General features: G+C 38.5%; 2 protein-coding genes across 10 annotated transcripts in view; one reads left to right on the forward strand and one right to left on the reverse strand.

Annotated features, from left to right (window-relative positions):
• The window catches only part of TRMT1L (tRNA methyltransferase 1 like), a 38,192-nt gene extending 33,693 nt beyond the window's left edge, over positions 1 to 4,499 (reverse strand). The window contains exons 1-2 of one of the 3 annotated variants that reach the window (XM_061160931.1): positions 3,594 to 4,105; positions 2,060 to 2,200 (exon numbers count right to left, since the gene is read on the reverse strand). In XM_061160931.1, coding sequence (XP_061016914.1) covers positions 2,060 to 2,200; positions 3,594 to 3,846 — 394 coding nt within the window. In that variant the 5' untranslated portion in view covers positions 3,847 to 4,105. Of the gene's footprint in view, positions 1 to 2,059; positions 2,201 to 3,593; positions 4,109 to 4,376 lie in introns of those variants that run through there. The other 2 variants (XM_061160933.1, XM_061160932.1) reach the window with 2 other exon arrangements.
• Positions 1 to 27,293, forward strand: part of SWT1 (SWT1 RNA endoribonuclease homolog) — a 99,222-nt gene that overhangs the window by 359 nt on the left and 71,570 nt on the right. For 2 of the 7 annotated variants that reach the window (XR_009695844.1, XR_009695845.1), the window contains exons 1-10: positions 4,561 to 5,150; positions 8,188 to 8,274; positions 10,330 to 10,413; positions 15,737 to 15,862; positions 16,322 to 16,380; positions 18,711 to 19,446; positions 23,378 to 23,437; positions 24,792 to 24,930; positions 25,848 to 25,949; positions 26,374 to 26,562. Coding sequence is in view for 5 of the 7 variants with exons in the window: in XM_061160929.1 (XP_061016912.1) it covers positions 8,197 to 8,274; positions 10,330 to 10,413; positions 15,737 to 15,862; positions 16,322 to 16,380; positions 18,711 to 19,446; positions 23,378 to 23,437; positions 24,792 to 24,930; positions 25,848 to 25,949; positions 26,374 to 26,562 (1,573 nt within the window). In the remaining 2 variants the exon portion in view is untranslated. Of the gene's footprint in view, positions 1 to 4,287; positions 4,419 to 4,560; positions 5,151 to 8,187; positions 8,275 to 10,329; positions 10,414 to 15,736; positions 15,863 to 16,321; positions 16,381 to 18,710; positions 19,447 to 23,377; positions 23,438 to 24,791; positions 24,931 to 25,847; positions 25,950 to 26,373; positions 26,563 to 27,293 lie in introns of those variants that run through there. The other 5 variants (XM_061160926.1, XM_061160927.1, XM_061160928.1 and 2 more) reach the window with 5 other exon arrangements.

The following is a 27,293-nucleotide window of genomic DNA, read 5'->3' on the forward strand; positions in this document are numbered from 1 at the left end:
CACTCTTTAGGTAATGTTAAGTCTTTTCAGGTTTTTGAGTAAATAAATGATATGATTTAAATGCATTTCAGAATCTCTAGTTGTAGTACCAACGATCAATAATTTAGGTGAGAAATTAGTAATGGACAGGTACTAGAAAACAGAAGGTTAAAAAAAAGCAGCAGAGGACTTGGGATGTGAAAGGGTGAAGATTAAAGAAAAATTGAGATTTTGATACAAGCACTATTAACCAATAAAAAGGAAGCAGAAAACAGTTTTGGCAGAAAAGAAGAGGAAAGAGAATGGGAATTTAGTTTTTTACACAGTGTGTTTGATTACTACTGGAATTAGGTACTCAAATCCAGTAGGCAGTTGAATCGTAGTGGAAGGTCAGGAGGGATTCTGAATAGATTTAACTCATGAATACGCATGTTAGGTGAAACTAAGAGCATCAGTAAGAAAGCCTAGGGGGAAATGTTTTGAAACCGAGGATAAAAAAGCCAAAACTCGGTCCCAATAACACATTTTCAGGTTATTCAAATATTACACTATTCTTCAAATTACATATTTGTAAATTTTGGAATAAATGAATAAATCATTCCAAAATATACTTAACATATTCTTGATTAGTAGTATGTGGGATGCATTCCCCAATGCTGCTTAACCCACTACTGATCAACAAAAATGGATACAATTTTGAAGTGAGGTATGGAGGGATGAATATATGCATAGGAGACGTTGAGGAAAAGGAATCAAGAGGGTAGCTTCAAAAAGAAAAAATGGTATGGAGAATCAAGATAATGCAGAAGCCAGGAGAGAAGGGACTGTAAAAGAGTAGTGCTTAACAGTAAATATCACAAATAGTTGTAGAGATCAAGAAAAGACTACTGGGTTTAGTATTTAGTAAGTTTCTAGTGACCTTTAAGAAGGTTCAATGACGTGTTTTTAGAGTACAAACAGAACTGCAAAGAGAAATGAAGTCCAGAAAATCAGCATAGATTATTTTCAAGAAGTCTGCTAGTATTAAAAAAAAAGAGAGAGATGGGATTTTAACTTGCTTCTTTCTTTTTAAGGATAGAGAGACCTGAACATTGTAGCCCTATGGAAAGAAATGTTAACAAAGTAGAATTCTGAATATATAAGACTCAAGAGATGGTAACTGATAGGAAAAGATCTTCAGTGAGTTAGGAGTCAATGGGATAAACCACAGGACTCTTTAATATTACATAATTGGATTACATAATTTCTCCACGTTGCTGTCTTCCTGCCTATTCCTCTCCAAGCTTCACTCCCAGTTGCTTTCCCTTCTACACAATTTACATTCTTGTTTGTCTCATCTACAAATAAGCAGTAAGAAGTTAAGGGCTACATCTTTATTCATCTCTGTAATGGCTAAATGCCTAGTGCAGTAACTTGCATACAGGAGGCACTAGTTTTAAATTAAATTAAAAAAAAATCACTAGTCTCTTTGGGTGCAGTAGCACACGGAGTCAAAATTTTGGAATTCAATTCAGCCCTTATCAGACATTCCTGTTAAAATTTGTTAAAATATATTTTTACCTAATTCCAAAATGAGAAACACAAACAGCAACAAATGCTATTGGTTAATTTCTTATATCAGGTATTGTTCAAATGACTTACAATGAGACAGTTTCTATAAACAGATAAACTGTTTTTCCATTTGATCAAAAATCTTTAATTACTGGATCAGACAGTAAGATTCAGGCAATGAGTCTGTATGTACAAACCAACCTATTTAATTTGAAATCATTGGCTTCCATACTTCAAAGGCCTGTGTGTGTGAAACAAAATACATGGTACTACTAACGATGTGTTTATTGCAATCATTCTAACTACTAATAGTACAGAGTAAGTAAAAGGGGCCCGGTAAGATAGAAAACTGAAAATCCTGTAGTCCACTACTGAAGAAAACTCTAAAGATCTGTCCAAGAGATTCATGAAAACGCCTATGTACATCTCTAAAGTCACTTTCTGATTCAAGACAGTAGATATCAATCTGTACTTAAAATCACTCAATCTTTTTGTAACACACTAGTAATCTAGAAGTCAACAGGCAAACCTCTTATTAAATCAGATGATTCCAAGATGCTAGGCGGTTCTTTTAAAACTTCTTTTTCTTCCTCAATTTTCAATTCTACTTCAGATATGCCATCTTCATCTTGCCTATATGAGACTGATTTCAAAGGGCTAACTAGACCATCTAAAAATAATTTTTAAAATGTGATTAATACGTTTCTAATGCATTTCCAATTTCTTAATCACTATTGGTTCCAGAAATGCATTTTCAGGTTTTTCAAACATCACACATTCTTCAAATTAAATACTCATAAATTTTGGAATATATGAATAAATCTTCCCAAACTATGTTTAACATATTCCTGATGGGAGGGGGAGAAAGCATACATCCCCTAAAGCTGCTCAATCACATCCGATTAACATAAAAAGACCACATCTAGAGGTGAGTTAAGGAGGATACCTTACTCTGGAGTGTACCTGTTCTTCCCCCACTGCAGTTGCAGAAGAAACAACTGGCCTTATTTAGCACTTACTAGCTTTGATCTCCTGTGATGAGGAGAGGCCTACAAGAGGCATTCTGACCTTTGTCTTTTCTGTGACCCACCCTACTCTTTACTATAGCAATCTGTATGTTGTTTAAAAATTACAGAAGTAATTCTATTATATTATAACTATCCAAATGTTTTTTAAACATTAACCTCAAAACTGGCTTAGAAGTAGGAAAGACAACATATTAAGATTTTTTGTTGTTGTTGTTATGATTCAGAAAAAGCATAAAGGTCAATTTGGGGACAAAATTTCTAAAGAAAAGTTTCTCAGAGCTTACGTTTAAAAATGTTCAGACTATTCTTAATAAAGTGTTACTTATCAATCTTTTAAATTCCTTTATGGTCCAATAAACCATCACTTATAAAACATGCAAGCACAGTTAATACAGGCTATTAATTTTCGACAGCCGACTTGGAGAAACGTACAAAACTCGATGGGTATTTACGTCTGAGGGAAAACATCTATAATTTAGTCACTATCTCAAAACTACTCGTCAGCCTCAAATTCTTTTTGGAGGCAAGCTGCTAAAAAAAAATGAGAAAAACCCCATCTCGTGTCTATTTCGAGACATAAAACCTAATTGACAGCAACGGTTTCTAAATCTTGGCAGTTAGCATCTACTACAGTAAACTCGGTTACTCTATCATATTTTATAGGGCACAGGGAAATATGGCAGACGGGGCTGAGAGGGAAACTACCAAATGAGGTGTAACTTCTACTTTCTGTAACAGAAAAAGCCCCCCTTTAACGAAGACGTTCACGATCCCATTATTTCCTTCCACCTGCAGCACCACTGGCCTCCACAGACCCTTCCCTGTGAGATCCCCGAGGTTTGTGGAGATGCCGTCCTCCCACCCTGTACCCGTTTTTACCGCTATACGGGTCCCTCGTTCCTCCCCCCATCTCGCTAAAACTGCCTTCTCCCCCTTAAAAACCATCCCAGTGAAGAAGGGCCTCCCCTACTCCCCAGCAAGGAGCATTTTCTTGCTTCTCCTGCGGCAGAAAGATCTGGGCCTCCCTGCACTTACTGCTTTCAGCCTCATCAGGGGCAGAGGCTAGGGACGGGGACAGGGCCGGAGCCTGGGCCAGGGCAGGGGCTGGGACTGGAGCCGAGGCCGGAGTCGGAGCCGAGGCAGGGGCCGGGGTCGAGGCCGAGACCGGAGCCGAATCCGGGGCCGGAGCTGGGACCCGAGCCGAGTCCGGGGTCGGGGTCGGGACCGGGACCTGGGCCACCTCCACCTTCTCCTGGGGCAGCAGCTCCTCCTCCGCCATATTCTCCATAGTTACCGCCTCCTTGCCAGGCCCGCCCGGGGACCAGCAGGGGCTCACGGCGGAGTGAGAGAACTGGCGTGTAAGCCCAGAGGGCCGGATCCGAGAAGTGGGGAAGCAAATGGGGAGGGCGAGATGCGTGCAACAGACAAAAGATGAAGAATCAGTGACCAAATCCAGTCAGCAGAAAAATTAAAAGCCACAGGCAGCGATTCGCGGCCCCGTCCGATTCCTTTTCCCCAAGGCGTTACGACGCCAGCCCCGACTGCGCAGGAGCATGCTGGGGCACGGCGTCCAATGAGGTCAGAGAGTTCCGTTTCCACGGCGCGTCTCCGTTCTAGCCGTCAACCACCGAACCCAACCAAAACTACAATACCCATCGTGCACTGCGCCGCCCAGGGCGGAGCGGGGCAGGGGGTGGTCCCAAGGCCTCAGAGGAAGTAAAGGCAAAGCTAAACAAACGCTCCAAGCTTTCGAGCGCTAGCTGCTATCGGAGCGCAGGACTACATTTCCCAGCGGGCATCGCGCTCGGGGTCCCTTACCCATGGTTTGGGTGTCCCAAATCGCGACCGGCGCGGGCTCTGGTAAGTAACGTAGGGAAGCCGAGGGGTTAGTTGACGTTTCGGTAGATACTCTCCCTGCCTCACTCCGGGACCGAAAGAGGGCAGCCGGCGGGACGGACGGAGAATTCGGGGGCCTCTGGAGCCTGGGCGGGGCGACTCTGTGGGCGGACCCGGGGTTTAGCCTGCTCTGTGAAGGGTGTGGTTCTGGCCGGCTCTGCCTTCCGGGCTGCCTCTCGCCCCGGGTTGGGTGCGGTGTATTTCTACCTGAGTCCGCGGTTTCGGGGCCGCCTGTCAGTCAGGTGGACCTGAGATGGGGGGTCTGCTCTTCGTTTCGCGCCTTCACCCACACCATGATCTGAACACTCTTTTCCTTTTAATTTAGTTTTTAACCTGCGTATTCCCCATAGCAGCGCCGCGCTGTGGCTGTAAGATTCCTGTGGCTGGTGAATTGCGGGGGCCCAGGAGTCGGGAGAAGACTATGCTTACATTTAGGCTTTTAATATCCAAAGCTCCTGAATGTGTGGAGCTTCAGGGCACTTGACTGATGCGATTCAGGTTCCTCAAGGCGTCTGTTAAGTTTGCAGGCCTCCGTACTTCTCGTTACTCTCCGAGCCTACTTGAGTTTAAGCGCGCTCCTTCAAGCCCACTGCGGGAGGCAAGAGGAATAAAACCTTGTTTTCTGACTGCTCTGCCTACACTGGTCCGAATGTTACAGGAAGCAGGAAGGGAGAGCGAATCTTCTTTTAGTCTCAGGTATTCGCACTTTACGTTCGGTTTTCCTAGTTAATAAAGGCGATACTTAATGGTTTTCTTCTTGGTCTGTTTATTTTGTTTGTTTTCAATACCCAGGGGAGAGCGAGTGTGAATTTTTTAGCACTTCGAAACTCAAAACAGGAATGTGGTCCTCCCTCCCAGTACTTAGAAAGTATATGTGGAGGGGTTTTCCCCTCCTCTCCTCCCCAGTTAAACAGTTTATCCCATGGAAGTTTTTGTGAATTGTGATTCTAAAGCCCTCTTAGTGGCCCCATCCACAACTTCTAACTAGTATTCTGGATGTATATACTGCCTCACTGGTCTTAACAGTTAATTAAAAATGGGATAATAACATTATAGTTTGCAGGCATGAGTAGTGGATATTTATGCATCATCTAGGAACCAGTGATGTTTTAATTTGTGAAAGAATGGTTGGTTAATTGAAAGCTTGATTTAGGATGTCAATTTCATTTATACCAGCTGAAAACCAGATGAAAAGGGTTAGATTTTTAGTCTGTGTATTCTGTGGAAATTTTAATCAGAATTCCCAAGCACAGTCCCTGCTCTTGAGCCATCCTAAAGAAGGCATCTTCAAAGTTTGAAAAATTATATTGAGTATATTACTCATCTATTGCTGCGTAAGTTGTTCAAAACTTTATGGCTTAAGACAACCAATACACTTCTTACCCCACAGTGGATATGGGTCAGGAATTCAGAAATGGCTTTCTGGGTGTATCTGTCTTTGGGTGTCTCATAACATTGCAGTGAGATATTTGCAAGAGATGCTGCCTAGTGGATGCTTCATTAAGGCTGCAGGATCAGCTTCAAGGGTGGCCCACTCACATGCCTATAAGTCCATTCATTTTTGGCAAAAGGTTTCAGCTCTTCCTTGGTGGGCTTTTCCTAGGGTTAATTGAATGTCTTCGTGATATGGTGGCTGGCTTTTTCTAAGGTGAACAATTCAAGACAGAGAAAGGCGGAAGCCGCAGTGTGTTATTTGACCTAGCCACATATTATATAAATATATCCTGTTGGTTACACAGGTCATCTCTACTTATTGTGAAAGGGAACTTCATAAGAGATGGTGGCAGCAGAGATCAGGAGCCAACTGGGAAGCAGGCCAGCACAGGAAATCTCCACTCATTTAGTTTATATTTTGATTTCTATAAAATTGATATGAATGGTACACTAATATAAAACATTTGTCACAGTACATAGATAGGTGTTTTTCTTTTGATAGTCTACTCTCTGCAGTGTTTTTTTTTTTTTTCTGATTGTCTTAGGGATAATAGATTCAAATTGGTTTTGTGTCTGTGTGTGTTCAAAGCACAACATGAAAAGGTTTAAACTGTAAAAGGTAAAATAACCAGCCCATTGCCTCTAAGCAATTTATTTCATGAAAGTTATTGTTTTTCCTTATACCTTTCTCCCCATGGAATGGGATCCTTGGAACAAGAAAGAAAAATGAAGATTATTCCTGTAATCTGGAAGCTTAACTGTGAATTTAATTGTTGCCATGAATTATCTTAAAAGGCAAAATTTCTGGGTAATTTAGAATCTGCCCTTAGAAGTATATGTTGACTATTTTATTAATTTTTATTTATTATTATTAGATTTCTGGTCTCAGTATTTTCCTTCTTCCGTATTCTTCAAAACATTCTACAAGTTTGATTTAGTGTAATTGATCATTCTTTTATAGAACTTCACTTACTGTGATCATGTTTGACCAAGAGTACTTGTAATTGCTTGGTTTCTAGTCTTTGTTATGTTCTTAGCATCAATACTTAGCACTCTGTGTGTGTGTGTGTGGTGTGTGTGTGTTAGTTGTTCAGTCATGTCTGACTCTTTGTGACCCCATGGACTGTAGCCTGCCAGACTCCTCTTTCCATGGGATTATCAGGCAAGAATACTAGAGTGAGTTGCCATTCCCTCTCCAGGGGATCCTCCTGACCCAGGGATCGAACTCTGGTCTCCTGCATCACAGGCTCATTCTTTACCATCTCTGTGTCACATGGAAGTGCTATACATATCACTAGCAGCAATAAACTCTCCCTTGGACTTTGCTTGTGGACGGACCCCTTTATATCTTCTTGCCCCAGGAAATCTGGTGATATTCCCAATCTCTGGCCTCTGTGTTCCAGTACAGGCTGATTATATATACTATCTTTGAAGTGCTTATGACCACTGGGGATGACTGTGTGTAGTTTTCTTTCTTTCTTTTTCTTTTTGTCAGTAAAAGCAGTACAGACTTGATCCAGACCCAGGCTAGAAAAGGGAGACTGGGATCAGAAACGGACAGAGGGACTGCAATGAGCAAGAGTTGGAAGTGACTCAGAATGAACAATCACTATTCTGGGAAAGAAAAATTCACCTACTCATTTACTCAGAAGGCATTTATGAACACCTCCTAAATTTTCAATACAGTGTGCTCTTCAAGAAGCTCAGTGTCTAGCAGAAAGACAGTTGCTGAAGCCAGTATTTTTTTTAGACTGTACTGTGTACTATCTTGTACAAGGTGCTTTTACATCCATAGTTTCATTTGAGTTTTTAAGAAACCCTCTCGGATGAGTTATCTCTATTTTACATATAGTGGAGCTAGGACTCAGAAAATGTGTATGTTTTGCCGAGCGTCTCACTCAGTGAGATGTGGAGGGTGTGTTAAGAAAAGGAAGACTTAATCACTAATTGGTTTTGAGGTGTGGGTGGGGCAAAGTATAATAGTCCTGCAGGCAATTGAAAATGGGAATGTGATGCTAGAAAGGGAAGTTTGCCTTAAAGGCGTACTTTTGAGAGTCTTTCTTAAAAGGTCACCATCCCCAGACTGATGGAAGGGAACAGATCATGAGGCAGAATATAAGTAAAATGGAACAATGAGGTAATCCTATCATGTTGAGAATGGGTAAAATACAAAAATTATTTTATAAAACTCCAATCTTTAAGAAACTGAAAAAGTATGATTTCTAATGTTTTTGTTGTAGCAATGGTTAAAAAAAAAAAAGAACCCACACACATAATGTGTTTTTGATGTTTATTTTAGCTTTGCAAAATGTCCACCAAAGAATCTTGTGGAAAAAAGGAGAAGTCTCGGAGAAAAGGCACCACCCCATCATCCAATATTGATGAAGTAAGAATTTTGACTTATTGACCTAAAGATACCCTGTTTTGCAGTTTTATTTTTGTATAATGAAAAAAATACTCCTCAGTTTTAAAACAAGTTATGTAAATATTTTGTTCTTCTGACGGAGAAAGAGTCAGAAGGGACTTTACTTACATTTGTTTTTCTTTACTTACGTTATTTTATTTATTCCTCTCAACTCTATGAGGTAGGTACTATTATTATCCCAATTATACAAATGAAGAAACTGAGGCTTGGCAGTATCCTTTTTGGCTCTTTCTCCTCTTAAACTATACTCTTGTAAGTGCCCAGCCTCAGTTTTCTTAATGTGGTAAATTGCAGTTACATTCTTTAAGTTGCTTGGACCCAAACCCTGGTCATCATGCTCTGCCTGCATCCCATCTATCAGCAAATTCTGTCAGCTGAGTGTGACTGCCGCTCCCACTGCTATCACCATGATCCAGGCAAACAGCTTGCTTTCTACCTTTGCCTTCTTGTGTTCTCAGCATAACAGGCAGAGTGATCCTATTAAAATGTTAAATCATGTCACTCTTCTGCCCAATATTTTCTAGTGATTTTCCATTTTAGAGAAAAAGCTAATGTCCTTGCTGGGACAGGAAACACATTACTGTCACCATCTCATCTCCATCTCATTCTCCCTTTGCTTTCTCCACTCCTTGGCTTCCTTATTGTTGCTCCAGTAAGCCAGGCACATTCCTGCTTTGTGCTTGCTGTTACTCCCTTTAACTTGAAAACTTTCCCTAGATACTCACAGGGTTTGTTCCTTAGTTTCATTAGGTCTCTGCTCAGATGTCAAATTACCAGTGGGGACCCATTTTGACTACTTTGTTTAAAATTGCAACAGCCTCACCCTTGCCTCCCAGCCCTTCCTGACCCCTTTCTCTGCTCTATTCTTATTATTTTTTTAATAGCATCCATCATCTGACACACTAAGTATATTACTTACTTATTTGTAAGTTAAACCTGCAGTAGGTGTAACCTCTATGACAGCAGGGACTTTTATTGTTTTTTCACTAACCTGTTCTCACTGTCTAGAAAAATGTCTTTGATACACGGTAGGTACTTGAAGTACATTTGTCCTGGGTCTGTTGAATTCAGGATCCACTGAAAAAATAAGTGGGTATACGGTTTTGCTTTGTAGAAGACTAAGTATCACTGTGGCAGTACCACTTCCCAGTGGCCTTATGTGAGCTGTCTGTAACTTTCTGCTATATTACCTCTATCCCAAGTGAAAGTGAAAAAGTGAAAGTATTAGTCACTTAGTCACGTCTGACTCTTGCAGCTCCATGGACTATAGCCCGCCAGCCTCCTCTGTCTGTGTAATTCTCCAGGCAAGAATACTGGAGTTGGTAGCCATTCCCTTCTTCAAGGGATCTTCCTGACTCAGGAATTGAACCCAGGTCTCCTGCATTGCAAGCAGATTCTTTAACGTGTGAGCTACCGGAGAAGCCCACTTCTATCCCATCTCATTCCTAGAGTACTTAGATCTTCTGATTTCTAGTTAAGTCTCCTTTCCTCTTACCAATGTTTGTATGCCTTTAAACATTGTTCTGGACTTGTCCGGTGGTACGGTGGATAAGAACCCAACTGCCAGTGGAGGGGACACGGTTCCGATCCCTGGTTCGGGAAGATTCAACATGCCAAAGAGCAACTAAGCCTGTAAGCTGCAGCTACTGATCCCACTTGCTCCAGAGCCTGAGAGCCGTAACTGCTGCCTGTGCACCACAACTGCTGGGCCTGGGTGTTGCAGCTACTGAAGCCCTCACACCTAGAGCCTGTTCTCTGCAACAGGAGAAGCCACTGCATGAGAAGTCTCTCTACCGCAACTAGAGAATAGTCCCTGCTCTCCGCAACTAGAGAAAGCCTATGCGCAGCAACAAAGACCCAATGCAGCTAAATAAGTAAATAAACAGTGTTCTCCTCTGAAACTTCTGATTAATGTAGAAGCAATCTTGATTTATAAAAACATTGATAAAAGAATGCTGTCTTACACTGTACTTTATTTTGTGCTTTTCTTTCCTTTTTTCCAAATGACATTCTTAGGATAAGAGAGAGAAAAAACCATCAGTAAGTTCTACTAGTTCAACTTGCTCTATAAGATCAGTGTCGTCAAAGAAGAGAAAACTGGTGAGTATTTAGATACTGTAACTTAACTCTAAAAATGATATTAAAGTTTTAATGTACAATTAAAAGCTTTATGAGATAAATTCCCCTACTACTTTTCCATTAATTTTTTCTTGATATTATACTTACTTTTTGATAGCCGATAGATGGAAAACCAACTTTTTCCTGCTACTCACCAAAAAGCATTTATCAAATTCTTTCTTTGTGCGTGGGATTAGATCCTATCATGGGATTAAACAACATGAATATAAATTTAGACAATTTTTAAGTCTTTTCCTGTATATGGTTAAATTTGTCTCTACAATTTCATTTTGAAGTCACCAGGGCAGAGATAGTGTTTGCATTTTCAGATTCAGAAATTGAGATCCAGAAAGTTAAGTGACTTGTGAAAGGACACAAAATTGTTTGCAGCAACAAAGTGAAGTCCAGATTTTTTTCCACTGTCTGCCAAATAATATGAAACAGTGACAGCAGACTAAACACATCAGCCTGGTACATGGATGGTTGCGAGGTGCTCACCATGTTCAAGTGAAGAGTTAGGAGTATGTGAAGATTGCTGCACAGTTGTTGTAGGTAACAAGAGAAAATAGTTGTGAAAGTTCCATGAAAGCAGATTTTGGTTTTTAAGAGTTTGTTTTCACATAATGGAACTGCTGTTGCAATTCTTGCTGTATTAACCTTCTTAAAACACTGATTTCGCCGTATTTCTCCTCTGTTGAAAAATCTTCACTTACTTTTTTAGTTTATCATTTGGGTTTACCTGGTGACTCAGCTGGTAAGAATCTGCTTGCAATGCAGGAGACCAGGGTTTGATCCCTGGTTTGGGAAGATCCCCTGGAAAAAGGAACAACTACCCACTCCAGTATTCTGGCTTGGAGAATTCCATGGACTGTATAGTCCATGGGGTCACAAAGAGTCAAGACCCTTTTAAATTTGGTCATACCTTAAGTATCCAGTTTTCATTTTTCTTTTTCCTCAGAACAGCCCTTCTAGGTAGGCTGGTTTATTTTCTCTCTGCCGAATTTACACCAGTCATCTCCAGCTTCTTAGACTGCCTAAGCATTTTTAGTGAAGAATGCCTTTTTCTTTTACCCATTCATCTTTATTCAATATATGCTCAATCTTTAGCATATTTTCGGCCTACTTTTTTTCCTTGGTACATCCCAACTTTTGGGTTTTGATCCTTTAAACTCTTTTACAACTTACTGTTTATTGTTCTGCTTTATTTTATTGTTTATTCTATATATCCTTCTACTTCTTCCTACTTTAGCCTTTTGCTTTACTCTGGGTTCTTTAGGACAGAGACTGCTTTACTCTGAGTTCTTCAGGACAGAGACTATCCTCTTTCTCTGTTATTTTTATTGTGTCTAGCCCTCTGCCCCTAGAGAGAGAGGATGGTAGAATAGAAAGAGAAATCTGGTTTCAGATCATGGCTCTGCGACTAACTTGCTCTGTAATGTTGAGGATATTTTGCTCTATTTGAGCCTTGGGTGCTTTGTCTGTAAAATGAGATACTAATAATATCTGTCTCACGAGATTATTGCAAGGATTAAGAACATTATTGTGTCAACCTGATACCGACCAGAGTTCTTGGCCTGCCCATAGTCAATAGAAAGTGATCAGATGCCAGATAAGAAGTTCAGGTAAGATTTCATTGGGGTGCCTGCTGCAATGGGGAGAGTGAGATCAAGGAACAGTTTCCTTTGCTTTCTCACTCACTGAGGTGGGAGCTGCCTTGTTTCTTTTTTAAATATATTTTTAAAAAATTGGAGTAAAATTGCTTTACAATGTTGTATTAGTTTCTGCTGTATAACAACATGAATCAGGTATATGTATACATATATCCCCTCCGTCTTTAGCTTCCCTCCCACCCCACCCCCAATCCCACCCCTCTAGGTCATCACAGAGCATGCATGGAGTTGAGTTCCCTGTACTATATAGCAGCCTCCCACTAGATATCTGTTTTATATATGGTTCAGTTCAATTCAGTTCAGTCACTCAGTCGTGTCCGACTCTTTGCGACCCCATGAATCGCAGCACGCCAGGCCTCCCTGTCCGTCACTAACTTCCGGAGTTTACTTAGACTCATATCTATTGAGTTGGTGATGCCATCCAACCATTTCATCCTCTCTCATCCCCTTCTCCTCCTGCCTTCAATCTTTCCCAGTATTTTCAAGTGAGTCAGCTCTTTGCATCAAGTGGCCAAAGTATTGGAGTTTTAGCTTCAATGTCAGTCCTTCCAATGAACATTCAGGACTGATTTCCTTTAGGATGGACTGGTTGGATCTCCTTGCAGTCCAAGGGACTCTCAAGAGTCTTCTCCAACACCACAGTTCGAAAGCAGCAATTCTTCGGTGCTCAGCCTTCTTCACAGTCCAACTCTCACATCCATACATGAACACTGGAAAACCATAGCCTTGACTAGACGGACCTTTGTTGGCAAAGTAATGTCTCTGCTTTTTAATATGCTGTCTAGGTTGGTCATAACTTTTCTTCCAAGGAGTAAGTGTCTTTTTACTCCATGGCTGCAGTCACCATCTGCAGTGATTTTGGAGCCCAAAAAAATAAAGTCAGCCACTGTTTCCACTGTTTCCCCATCTATTCGCCCTGAAGTGATGAGACCAGATGCCATGATCTTAGTTTTCTGAATGCTGAGCTTTAAGCCAACTTTTTCACTCTCCTCTTTCACTTTCATCAAGAGGGTGTTTAGTTCTTCTTCACTTTCTGCCATTACATATGGTAGTGTGTATATACATCAGTGTTACTCTCTCAGTGTGCCCCACCCTGTCCTTCCCCACTGTGTCCTTAAGTCCGTGCTCTGCGTCTGCATTTCTATTCCTGCCCTGCAGATAGGTTCATCAGTACCATTTTCCTAGATTCCATATATATGCATTCGTGTACAATATTTGTTTTTCTCTTTCTGATTTACTTTACCATGTTTGACAGACTCTAGGTTCATCCATATCACTGCATATGACTCAATCTAATTCCTTTCTATGGCTGAGTAATATTCCATTGTGTATATGTACCACATCTTCTTTATCTGTTCCTCTGTTGATGGACCTCTGGGTTGCTTCTGTGTCCTGGCTGTTGTAAATGGTGCTGTGCTGTGCTTAGGTGCTCAGTCCTATCTGACTCTTTGCGACCTCATAGACTGTAGCCCACCAGGCTCCTCTGTTCATGGGGATTCTCCAGGCAAGAATGCTGGAGTGGGTAGCAGTTGTTTTGGGTTTGCTTTTGTGGGTCGTCTTCTCTTTTGTTTCCTGCCTAGGGAATTGCCTTTAGCATCTTTTGTAGGCTGGCTTTGTTTAGTCCCTAAGCTGAGTCCGACTCTTGTGACCCCATGGATTGTAGCCTGCCAGGCTCCACTCTCCGTGGTATTTCCCAGGCAAGAATACTGGAGTAGGTTGCCATTTCCTTCTCCAGGGGATCTTCCTGACCCAGGGATTGAACCTGCATCTCTTGCATTGGTAGGCAGATTCTTTACCATTGAGCCAAGGACACTAACTTAATCAGAAGGCCAAAATCCTTGAGTAAGTAAGGCTGGCTTAATGGTGCTGAATTCTCTTAGCTTTTGCTTGTCTATGAAGCTTTTAATTTCTCCATCGAATCTGAATGAGATCCTTGCTGGCTGTAATCTTGGTTGTAGATTTTTTTTCTTTCATCACTGTAACAATATCCTGCCACTTCGACCTGGCCTGGAGAGTTTCTGCTGAAAAATCAACTGAGAGCCTTATGGGAATTCCCTTGTATGTCATTTTTTTTCTGTTTTTAGTATTTTTTTTTCCATTCTGTTTTTAATATTTTTTTTCTTTGTGTTTGATCTTTGTGTTTGATTTTGTGGTTAATATGTGTCTTGGTGTGTTTCTCCTAGGGTTTATCCTGCATGGGTCTCTTTATACTTCCCAGACTTGGGTAGCTATCTCCTTTCCCATGTTAGGAAAGTTTCTGACTATAGTCTCTTCGAATATTTTCTCAGACCATTTCTTTTCCCTTCTTCTTCTAGGACTCAGTATTTCGAATGTTAGTGTATTTAGTGTTGTTGCAGAGTTCTCTGGGTCTGTCTTTAATTTTTTTCATTTTTTTTTTTAATCCTGTTCCTTGGCCGTTATTTCCACATTCTGTCTTCCATTTCACTTTTTCATTCTTCTGCCTTAGTCATTCTGCTATTGATTCCTTCTAGTGTATTTTTCATTTCAGCTATTGTGTTCATCTCTGTTTGCTTGTTCTTGAGTTCTTCTTAGTCTTTGTTAAACATTTTTTATATTTTCTCGACCAGTGCCTCCATTCTGTTTCTGAGTTTTTGGATCATTTTTACTATCATAAGTTTTTTTTTCAGGTAAGTTGTCTATTTCCTCTTCATGTGTTTGGTCTTGTAGGTTTTTATTGTGCTTCTTTGTTTGTAACTTGGGTCACATATTTTTGGTGGGTGGGACTGCGCTTCTGTCTTCCTAGTTGTTTGACCTGAGATTTGGATTTCCCTGGTGGTTCAGAGGTAAAGAATCTGCCTACGATGGAAGAGACCCAGGTTTGATCCCTGGGTTGGGAAGATCCCTGAAGAAGGGAATGGCTACCCACTCCGGTATTCTTGTCTGGAGAATCCCATGGAGCCTGGTGGGCTACAGTCCATGGAGTCACAAAGAGGTGGACATGACTGAGCGACTTTCACTTCACTTCCGGCACTGGAGTTTGCAGGCAGTTAGGTAGAGCTACGTCTTGGTGTTGAGATGTGGACTTCCAAGAGACTTTACTCAAATTAATATTCCCTGGAGTCTTAGGTTCTCTGTTAGTTTGGTGGTTCAGACTCAGCCCTCCTACCATAGGAGCTCAGGCCCGTCCTCTGGCCCATGAACCAAGATCCTACAAGCCACACGGAGTAAGAACAACAACAAAAAGTGAAATTTTAAAAACTAAAACATATATTAGAAAAAATAAAAATAGAAGTGAAACAACCACTGGAAGGTAAAACAGAACTGCAATAGGCAAAAAAAAAAGAGAACAAAAGCTGGAAAAAGTCTTGGCTGTTGGCGGGCAGGGCTTAGGTGGGGGTGGGCCCTATGCTCAGGGCCCATGCTGCAGATAAAGGTCCTGGATGGGGGTGGGGTGCAGATTGCCTAAGCTTAGCCTGGCCTGGAGGGGCTCTGGAATGCCTCTGGCCCCAGAGTACAGAGGATCAGGCCCCTGGCCTCAGCAAGCTCCCCAGGGTTGAGTAGGTTTCAGGTGCATTCCCCTGATCTTCTGACCTCCGAAGGTCTCTCCCCGTCCCCGCTGATCCCCTTGAGGTAAGTGTGCCTCTCAAGGCCTGGGAACCCCTCCTCTCCCCCAGCTTCTCCTCGAGGGCACCGGTCCCATCCAGCCTCTCCTTCTTCCCCCTCGCTCCCCACTGTGTTCCACCGCATTGCTCGGGGGTTCCTCCTGTCTGCCTGGGTGTCATGGTCCCCACCAGCAGCTGGTAAGTGCACTGTTTGTGGCACCTTCCCTCTCTGCCATCTTGGCTCTAGCTTGTTATATGGGGTGAAGTTAGGGGTGTGCACAGGCTTAGGGCTGGAAGGGTGAGGTGTTTTGCCCACCCTCTGGTGGTGGTGACTGCAGGGGGCATGCTCAGTACCCTGCTTTTTGCTCCTGGCTCTTCATGAGTAGCAGTTTTTTGGTCTTTTTGTATCTGTTGTCCATAATTTGCCCCAACTGAGCATGCACACAGTTACTTTTAGTCTCATATATAGTTTCTTTGTATTTTGTTGCTGGAGGAGAGGTGTGTACAGGTGCAAGCATTGCAGCAGTTACAGTACAGGGTCCCAGGTCCCAGGCTGTCTCTAACGTATTCACTAACATATAGGTGTGGAAAAATACTGTCTCCCAACATCTTTCCTTAGTTCACAATTTATATTTCCTAATGCCTTTTTTCTTTCAGAAGTCAGATCCTGCAGATATTCTGTGCTGTAATATGAAAAGAAAACAAGAACTGAAAAGGTAAATTTTCCCTTTTTCTTGGTATATTTTTTAGCTTTGAATTGTGAGACTGAATATTTAGATTTGCAGAATCCTTTATTTTGTTTAATACTGTTTTGTAGGCACATATTTATAGCTAAATCACAGATATGATTTTCTTAATATTTGTATAAATTTAAGAAAAAGTTGAGTGAAATAAAAAATCTTATCAGAGTTCTATACTTTGTAAATAGTACTTTCAACTAAAATGTTAATTTGCATCTCAAATAATTTGATTTTGACACACCCTTACAAGATACATAACTTCATTACATATAGTAATAGAAGAGGTTATGAGGTTGATTTAATAATTTTGGATAAATTATTTTGCATATTACCCATGAAGAGAATATGTAGCTTATTGAATTGATATGGCTCTAAAACCATGTTAATTTAACAGATTGTGGCTTGGGAAAATAGTAGGAATAATTAAAGGTATTATAATGCTGAGTTTCCATTAGTTAATGACCATATGGACCATGGTGCATAGATTGTTATGGAATATGCCACACAGGACTGTTGTGAAGAACAAATAGGAATTTTAAAATGCTCAGAAACCCACTGAAATGTTGTGAAGTAATTAGCCTCCAACTAATAAAAAATAAATAAATAAATAAATGCTCAGAAAACTGGAGGGTCCTATTAAAATTTTCTTTCGTTTGTTGTTTTCCTGATTTTTCTTTACTACAGTTAATATCTTATATGATATGCTAATAAGTGCCAAACAGGGCCCTATTAAAGTTTTATCTTATTGCTATTTATTAACAGGTAAATAATGATAGGCAATCTTTTTGTAGAAAGAGCAAAGAAAATAAAACCAGGTGAAGACTCAGGTGAAACTCCTATGGAAACTCTGAGATGTTTATAGTTTGCTCTTGCCATAATTAATTCTTTGAGAAGTCACTTATTTCCGGTCTCTGTCTCCTGCTGGATGGTAAATTAGTGAGGGGTAAGGACTATATTTGATGTGTCCTCCACTGCCTCCCAGTGTCCGGCAGAATGACAGGCACTTAAAAGGCATTCAGGAGTTTCCTGATATAAATTAATAGATTGTGGCTCATCAAAATTTTCCCCCTTTCTTTCTGACTACAGAGTAATATCTAGTTTTGTTGTGCAAGAAAATGTTATCACCTCTAGCTATTGTTGCTGCTAGCATTCTAGTACTTTTTTTCTGACTTGTTTACTATAATTATTTAAACTGTTGAGATAATCTTATGTATACAGATTTATGCCATGCTTGTTTTCTGCTTAATAGTATACCAGTATATTTTGTATGTCTTTGAAAATTTTGCATAAACATCCTTCGAAATGACTATGATAGTGTATTGTATTCGGTAGAATGACATGTTTCTTATTCATTTCCAAAATTTTAGCATTTACCTTGTACCTGACTTTTTGCTCTTATAGATAATCCTGAATTGAATATCTTATTATTTTCAGTCTATTTTTAGCTTTTTTCTCCTTAGATTTCTAAAGTGGGAATAGCTAAGAAGTTAAAAGATAAGAACATTTTTAGAATTCTTAATTATATTATCAAATTCCTCTGTGGAACTGTTATATCATTTTGCATTTCCACTGGCAACATATGAGAGGGTCCATTTAACAACCTCTTGCCAGTATTTAGTGTTATTTAACAATCTTGACTAATTTGATAGAAGAAAATGGTACATCGCAATTAGCACGTCTGTGACTACTAGGGAAGTCAAACATTTCTCCCAAAAATGTCTATTAACTGTTCCCTTTTTCTAAATTCATTGGTTTTCTGTTCATGTCTTATTCTAGAGCCTTAGTACTTTTTGATGAGATTTTTATTTACTGAAGCTAATAAGCTGTCACATTTGTAGCATATGCCATTTCCCAGTTCTTTTAATTTTATTATTTTTTAATGTACTACTGTAGTCATTTACATTTACTGTTTTCCTTTGTGATATTTTTCCCATTGCTGTAAAGTTTAGGAAGTTCTTTATTAAGAAATCTGATAAATATTCCCTTTTTCTTCTATGGTTTTTAAGTATTTAATATGAAGTATAGCAGAAATAATAATTATTTTGCACTTGAATGTTTAATCTGTTTGGGGTTATATCATCTGATGTTATATAAATCTGTAAATTTTTTTTTCCAAATAACAAATCAGTTATTCCAACACCATTTATTGAGTAATCCTTTCCACTTTATTAATACTGTAGTTATTTCTTACTTTTACTGAAGTTCATATCAGGCCAGTTCTTTCATTTCCTAACTAAAATGATATAGTGCAATATTATGTGTTATGTTTAATTGTAATGTACCTAATTTTCTGTGCTGCTTTACAGACTGAATGTAGAAACTGACCCTCCAAGAAAGAGACCAAAAATTGGTTCTTCATCCCAAGGACTTGTTACACTCCAGGAAGCATCATATTCAAATAATAATCAGATTATTTCACAAAGTTCTTCTTCAAATGGAATTAAAAAAGATATAAGTAAATGTGTAGATTTTCAAGTTAAAGATACTAAATTGGCAAATGTTAAGAGTAAGCTGGACCATGGATTTGAAAACTTTAGCTGTCCTAAGGTGGCCAGAGATGAGAAACCAAAATCTGAGGGCCAGGCAAGTGAAGAAAAAGGGCCTCATTTACTTGCTCAGAGGGAGAAGATGAAGGAATTCAAGAAAGAGAGGGACAATAAATTTAGAGACAGTTCTGAAAAATGTGCTTCGGAGAAATGCAAGAAAATCCAGCTTTCTCAGGATTGTAATTCCAACAAGATAATTAAGGAACCCCTTGAATCTAGGAGAAGGATTAACTTCAAAATCCCAGTAAAATCCCGCAATACCCTCCAGAATCTTGTACAAGAAAATGTGTTCACTTTAGGTTCTAACAAGTTAAAGACTAAACAGGAGAAAAAAGAATGCCCAGAAGGCTCCCAGTTTTCATTAAAGTTTACAAGGCACAGAAGTGAATATTTATTTTCAGATTCCACAAATAAGCAGACCGGCCATGAGTGGGAAGGAGAATATCATAAGCATCAAGAAATTAATGATTTAAGTTCTGGTGAAAACCTAACCCAGGTAAGATAGTGCAAAATGAATACAGACCTTAGTAAAGAGTTTAAACATAGTTAGGTTCGAGTTGTTTCTGTTATAGATAATGATCGTAAAAGGCAGATTCTGTTTAGCAGGAAGATATGTTGGTTCTTTTATTTTACTCTGTGAATTCCACCTTCCTTAAGAAACTATCCTGGCAACTATCAGGGACCCAAAATAGAAGGGATTGTGTAAAAATACAGAAGCAGCAGTTATAGATAGTCCTATCAGAAAAGTACTATGACAGTTTTCTCTAACTCCAGGTACGACAATTCCGGGGCTAATATTCCAAATAGCTGTTCCTCTAATAAATTATTCTTTCGAATGCCCTGTATGCCAGGTACCACAATCACAGTCATCGTTTTCAAAGACTTTCTTATATGAGGAGGTACAGAAACAGCCACCTCAAGTCTGACAAATACTTAATCACCTTATATGGGAACACATAGCGTGGGATTAACATGGCCTTGGATGGATTAATTCAGTAAGATTTACTGGAGGGGATAACATGTAAACTGAGAACTAAAGATTGTATAGGAGTTATTCAGGTGAAGACAAGGTAGAGTGAGATAGGAGAAGCAGGAATGTTCCAGACAGAGGGAACTATGTATACAGAGATCTAGGCTAGAAAGCTTGGCACATCTATTTTTGCTTCTAAATTATGTAGTAAATCAGCATTTGTGGACTAATTTGAAAACCTAATTGCAATAGCCTTGTTTCTATCTCAAATAAACTTATCTTTAGAAGAACTTTTAGAACTTTGGAACTTTAGAAGCTCTGAAATTTAGAGACTGCTTATAAACAGCAGTGGTGGAGCTTACCTCTTTTTAGGAATCAAGACTATACAGTGTTGTATAAGATACTTCCTTTGAAAAATGGAGGGATTGTAACTAGGGGGGCCAGAAGAGCTTGAGAAAGAGTACTCTTTTTTTTTTTAAGAGTACTCTTTTTCACTGAACTTGAAGGGTCCAAAGAATGAAAGAATTGAGTTTGTTTTTTTTATTGCTTTCTTAAAGGAAAGCTTCAGTTTTCTTCTTGTGCTGTATAACCAGTTCTCTAGAATGCAAGAAAGGAATCTGAGTTTTCCAGTTTGTTCACTGAACATCTTTGTATCATGGTTTGGTATTCCCCTGGTGCTGTATCTCTAAGGAACAGTATGAGATGTATCTTACACACTTTTTTGCTCTCTGTTTAGAATTATTATAAAAACCAAACGAGGTACATAGCATGTAGTTGTAGGGGAAGCAGTTTTTGCATGATTACTTTTCAATTATTGGAATTAAAACTCTTTATATTCCTTTGATAGCAGTCTTGTCTGACTGAAAGTCATTTAGATGCAGGAGCAGCAAGTAAATATTGTTCTTATCTTGAATGTGTTAATACCATTATTAGTGACAGTAGCTAATCATCTTAATATTATATTTGTTTTCCTCATAAATTCCTCAATGGATAATTGTCTTCCTAAGATAGTGAGTTTACAAAGAAGTAATTGTATTTTTTTGTATTCAGTGATCCTGTTATGCTTTCCTAGGAGAAAGTGACTTCTTTTTTCCCTAGGCTTACAGTTCTTTGTTATAGACCCTTTTCAATTTGCATTCTCCCCTCACCATTGTGAACTAAGATTCTAGAGATTTACTGTTTATAGGCCACTTATAAATGGTATCCAACTTAATTCTTACCAGTCTCTGGGGTAGAAATTCATCAGTTTATCTAAACGTTAAGGTACCTATTATTTTTTAGGCATTTAGAGTTAGAATAAGACACTTTTATCCTCAAGAAGTTCCCAGACAGGTAGATTAGTAAACAAATACAATTGCAGATACAGTGAAGAAAATATTAGAGCCCTGGGAATTTGGCTGGTGTTAGTATAAATTTGGAAGTGAGTTAAGGAAGGGCTCATTAAGAGATTCTTAAGAGATTCTCTTAAGCTTGGAGATTCTTAAGCTTGGTGTTGAAAAATGTGTAGAGCAAAGAATAGAAGTGTTGTCCTGCCAGGGGAAATGATCAGTTGTGTAGTGGCCCAGAGTTGTGAGATTGCATGGCACAGGCATACGTGAGCATTTACACTGTTCAGTTTGACTTGAGATGTGTTGAGAATCTATGTGAGAGGAAGTTGGAGAGGAAGCCAGGGTCTAGGCAATGGATTCCTTTATCTCTCCTGGGAAAGACTGTTTTTTTATCTTGTAGATAGGACAGAGCCACTAAGAATAATCAGGCTTTTAGTTTGGAATCACTCCAGCAAATAAAGCCATTGTTGTTACTCTCTTTTATCATCTCCAGGGAAGGCTTTATCCCAATCCATGGACTTAATAAAACATAGAAGGGGGAAGGCAAAGTTAAATACCCTCTAAGACTTTCTTTTATAATAAGGATTTGAAGTTGATAGAAAGTTTTTTGAAATCACTGAAAGTGACTTATAGTCAAAGAGAGTGAAGGGTAGTAGTGACCTAAGTAAAAGAATGAGAAGACTTCGAAAGTCAGAAGTTGCAGGAAGTACTATAATAATCTCTAGCTTGGTTGGCACTCCTTAGCTGAAGAGAATCTAAAGTTCTAGTGAGATTTAAAGTCAGGTGGAGAAGGCATTATAGAACCCAGGGTCATGGGAGAGTACAGCTGTAACGGGCCTACGTGTGTGATGTGTGTGGTATTGTATTGTGTGAAGATTGATACTGGAAATTTAGGGTAGAAGCTCAATTCCCAACAAAGCAACATAGGATACACTTTTTAAAAGAGAGTCTGCAGTTTATATCCAGCTTCTTCTAAAATACATGTGTGTTTGGTGTTATCTTGGAGAATTCTTAGAAGATGATTTGGTTTAGTAAAGGCTTAGTTAAGTTCCTTGTCACCTGTATGTAGGATTGGGTAAATCTCAGCCACTCACTGAAAGTGCCAGTGAAAAACTGAAATTAGAGAAATCTTCAGTCTTTGCTGGGAGACAAAAAATAAAACACCCATACATTTTCAGTCTTCTCCCTCAGCCATATAATAATCTTCTGAGTTTCTTTTGTTTTGTCATGTCACTTTTAGAAATGGTTCATTTACTCATGGATGAAAATTTCCCACCACCAAGGCCCAGTATTCTTTTTATCTTTGCCGTGGTTATTTCTGTTTCTTAAGGTGGCATGTTTTGTTCTTAGAATATGAGTATTATTAGGAAGGCATATATATGAATGAGTAAATCTTAAAGAATTTCTACTATATTTCATGACTTAATAGAATGAAGCTTTTCTATTCTAGGGACAGTTTTTCATTTGGGGGCAATATTGTCTCTTAGTGGATTGGCAACTGATTTGATGGAGACCTTTTATTTTTTTTCCTGTTCGTTGTTTTTCTTTTTATTGCATTTATGGAAGCATGCACCCCCAAACAGCATAGTTTACTGGAATGTAAACTGAAGTATAGATAATTTTCTCTTCAACTCTATTTACATCAAATTCTGTCTCTGTTACAACACTGAAATTGCTTGGGCAAAGGGATGGAGGCGTTTTTGATTGTCGAGGATGGGAGGAGGGTAGGTATCTAGTGGGTAGAGGGAAGAGATACTTCTAAACATCCTACAATGCATAGAACAACCCCAAACGCTTTGTGTTTTTCTATTTAAAGAAGACTTTAAAACCATGTTGACTGCTTTTTATTTGTGACAGTCATTTATACTTTTGTGTCTTCTGAGTCAGTACCCCTTGATAAAAGAAAGGTTTCTCACCTCTGCTCTAAAGTTAGATTCTACTTTAATTTCTTTACATTATAATATATCAGGGAACTACTTACATTACTACTTTTTTACCTGAGGTGAGAAGAGTATTAACCCCCAAAACAAAGAATCATCTGATCCCGAATGTCAGTAGTGCCACAGCTGAAAAACCTTATTCTAGGTGTATGCTTCTTAACTAATTAATAAAATTACTTTTCATTTCAGACTTTTGAAGCACCATGTTCTTCAGTGTCACTTGAAAGTATTCAAGATACAGATCAAGAGGTTACTGATATATTTGTTTACTTTGAATATTTTTAATGAAATTAAGATGGGGGTTCCTATTTTAATAAAAAATAATGACTATAAAAACTTTTATAGTATGAAAATAACAGTGATATCTCTACTTAATTCAGTATGTAAGTATTTATGAAGCCCTGAAAAATCCTTTGGAAAAGTATTTCCATTTACTCAATCACCTTTTGGCCTTTTTTTTTTAATAAGCTCTAGTTTGTTTTGAATAAAAAGCGTGGAGCCTATGCTCACAATGTTAATTTTAATTTAATGTTATGTTTTTGCATACTTATGCCTCAGCTTACCAAAATACAGTATGATATTAATGTTTTTGCCTCATTTTTCTAATTAGCAATAAGAGGAAAATATTCAATGAAAATGAAAACACATAATATTTATTTTTTACCTGTTGCTTCATTTCTCAGCTAGAATCTCCTGGTCAAACCTAATAGAAGTAGTGCATGTAATTTTATGTTCCCTGCTTCTAAATTAAAATTAGATTCACAGAACACTTTGTATTTTTCTATTTAAAGGAGACTTTAAAACCATGTTGATTGCTTTTTATTTGTGACAGTCAGCTATATTTTTATGTCTTCTGGGTCAGTGCCCCTTGATAGAAGAAAGATTTCTCACCTCTGCTCTAAAATTAGATTATACTTTAATTTCTTTACATTATAATACATGAGGGAACTACTTCCCTGAAATGAAAAAAGTATAAAGATCTGGATTTCAGTTTTTGATAGTTAATTAACAATCTTAGAAATCTTAGGAAGAGTGCTGATCATCCAGATATTTGGCTCCTAAAGTACTGTGAAGTGAGAGTGGAAATGAGAATTAACTTATTTTGGAAGTCTCTTATGTATTAGACCCTATGTGAGGTTTTTCATGTTATTTCACTTAATCCTTACAAAAAGTACTAAAAGGATATAGATATTTACCATTCCTATTGTGTAGATAAACTGAGACCCATGGTGTTTAAATAATTTGCCTAAGGTTGTAATAAGAATAAGAGAAGAGCCATTTTATTTATTTTTTATTTTTTTTAAAGAGCTAAAAAAATTTTTTTTGACTATGGTTGATTTGCAATGTTACATTAGTTTCAGGTGTACAGCAAAGTTGATTCAGTTATAGATACACATATATCTGTTCTATTTCAAATTCTTTACTGTAAACCCTGTATGTGTTTATAAATCTGTGGTTTTTTTACCATAGGCTTACATATTTTTGTAAAATTTTTACTTTCCACAGACTATCTCATATTAAGTGAATTAAGAATTAACTGCTTTCTTATTAATCTGCAGAGAAAATAATTCAAAATTTTTTTTGTGGGTCTTTTGCAATTTAGATGCAGATAGTAGAAGAGCTTCATGCTGCTCGTGTGGGAAAAAGTGTGGATTTACCTGTGGTTCCACCTTCAGGAGAGTTAATGAGTATGGAGATTGACACGGTAGAAGATGATACACGTTCCTCTGCTGGTATACCCTGTATGTATATGACTGTGTTTGTGACCCCTATGTTTTCTCTGTTTAGTTTTTATAATATTTAGGTTGAAAGTGTTAAAATGCGCTCATTTGAAATAATAAAATATGGTATATTTCTTTCAGCTGTAGGAATCAGGTCTATGATTTGTGTTATCATTTGCGTTATATATCTCACATTTTTAGGCAGTTAGAAATATTTTCCTTCTTTTTTTTTCCTAAAGGCAGTAATCAGAATTATGAGTAGTCTGTTATTCTTGCTCTTAATCATAACTTTTACCGGTTTCAAGTTTGTAAAGCCCTGATCAGAAACAGTGCAATTTTCTCAAAGGTATTCCTGAATTTCTTATTTATATAATAAAACTGTAATTATTCTTACTCCTGAGAGGAGAAAATGACAGATGTCCTCCAGAGTATGCTACTATACAGTTTTGAATTGCATTTATAAAAATAGTAACACTGCTACATTATATTCATGTTGCATTTTCCAAATTTATTGTTTATCTGTGAATCAACTCACCTGTTCCTATTATGACCCTAAGAAGAAATAATACTAGTATTACTAGTTTTCTTTCTTTTATACATAGTTATCTTTTCAGTGTTATTTCACAATATATTAAAATTAGCTTATGATTCCTAACTGGATAACCACCAGTGATAAGAGTACAGGGTTTGACAACATAATTACTGCTGTCATAAGTTAGTTTATGATTTAAAAATCCACCCATAAGTAATATGCAGTATTCTACTGGTGGATAATTAAACACTGACTACTGTTCTTTCTCTTAAGAACTGGAGTAAATGCATTTTTGTTGTTTAAAGGATTGCCTTAAGAATGCTATCAGAGTTCTGTGATAACAAAGTTTTAGTTATTGTACAAGTGTGTTACAAATGTGAATTCTCACTTTGCTTTTTTTCCCTAGCAAATACTGCTTCAGACAAAAAGCTTCTAATTGTTATTGACACAAATATTCTAATGAATCATCTCAAATTTGTTAGACTTTTGATGACAACAGAAATCCCAGGTATTTATAAAACAAACTGATTCTGATTTTCTTATTTGAGTTAATACTTTATATTAATAGTAATGTGAGTTTTTTTTTTTTTTTTTTAATGTGAGTTTTTTACTCCCTGTAAACTTACTTTCATTTGGATATGTTGTTAAGCGCAAGCGTACACAGCACAATCAGCTTAAGTAAAAAGGGTGGGAAAGAGCCTTTACTGGTTAATCTAGCTTCTAAACTTACTCTTCTTTGATCTCTGGTAGTATTAATATTTATTTTTGTAATGTTCTCTTGACACTTGTATCTGTTTTTAGTTCCTGTTTTTATGTATTATCTCTTCATTTAGATTATGAATGTCTTTAAAACTTTTAATTCTCCTACAGCAGTTCAATTTAGTAGCTTAATATATATTTGTTGACTTATAAGAAATCTTTTTATTTTTTAGGCTTTGACAGACTTGTGTTAATAATTCCCTGGGTGGTTGTACAAGAGCTGGATCGTATGAAGGCAGGAAAATTACTGAAACATGCCCAGCACAAAGCTGTACCTGCAGTTCATTTCATCAATGACAGTCTCAGAAATCAAGACAGAAAGCTGTGGGGTCAGTCAATACAACTTGCATCTCAAAAACTTTGTAAGTGTTGTCCTCTCAGGGTGTTTCCTGATTAAGATTTGTTTAGATGCTGACTCATTGTTGCAGGGAAATGGTGCAAAACTTAATACTATAAGTATTGCATTATGAAATGGTAGGACACAGTGATGCTTTGAGTGTTCCATTAGGCTTGTTTTGGAGGTCTTTGATAATTTGTTTTCTGTTTCTCCTAGACCTTATTAGGAAGGTCTGTGATTTCACAGATAGTGACTATATAGTTCTGTATGCCTAGTTGTCTGTATTACTGTACTTGGATTGTTTTTATAAATACCTTGCTGAGTGATGAGGCCCGTAAGTGATCTGTGTTACTAATCATCATCTGTGTGCTCAGTGGCTTCAGTCGTGTCTGACTCCGTGCGAACCTGTGAACTGTAGCCTGCCCTGGGATTCTCCAGGCAAGAATACTGCAGTCAGTTGCCATGCCCTCTTCCAGGGGATCTTCCCAACCCAGGGATTGAACCTGTGTCTCCTGCCTTGCTGGAGAAGGCAATGGCACCCCACTCCAGTACTCTTGCCTGGAAAATCCCATGGATGGAGGAGCCTGGTGGGCTGCAGTCCATGGGGTCGCACAGAGTCGGACACGACTGAGCGACTTAGCAGCAGCAGCTCCTCCTGCCTTGCAGGTGGATTCGTTTAACTGCTGAGCTACCAGGGAAGCTGCTAATCACCACTACATGCAGTTAATATAATACAGAGATAGGTGTTGTTTCTTC

The sequence above is a fragment of the Dama dama genome, chromosome 14, assembly GCF_033118175.1.
Source record: "Dama dama isolate Ldn47 chromosome 14, ASM3311817v1, whole genome shotgun sequence".
Lineage (NCBI taxonomy): Eukaryota > Metazoa > Chordata > Mammalia > Artiodactyla > Cervidae > Dama > Dama dama.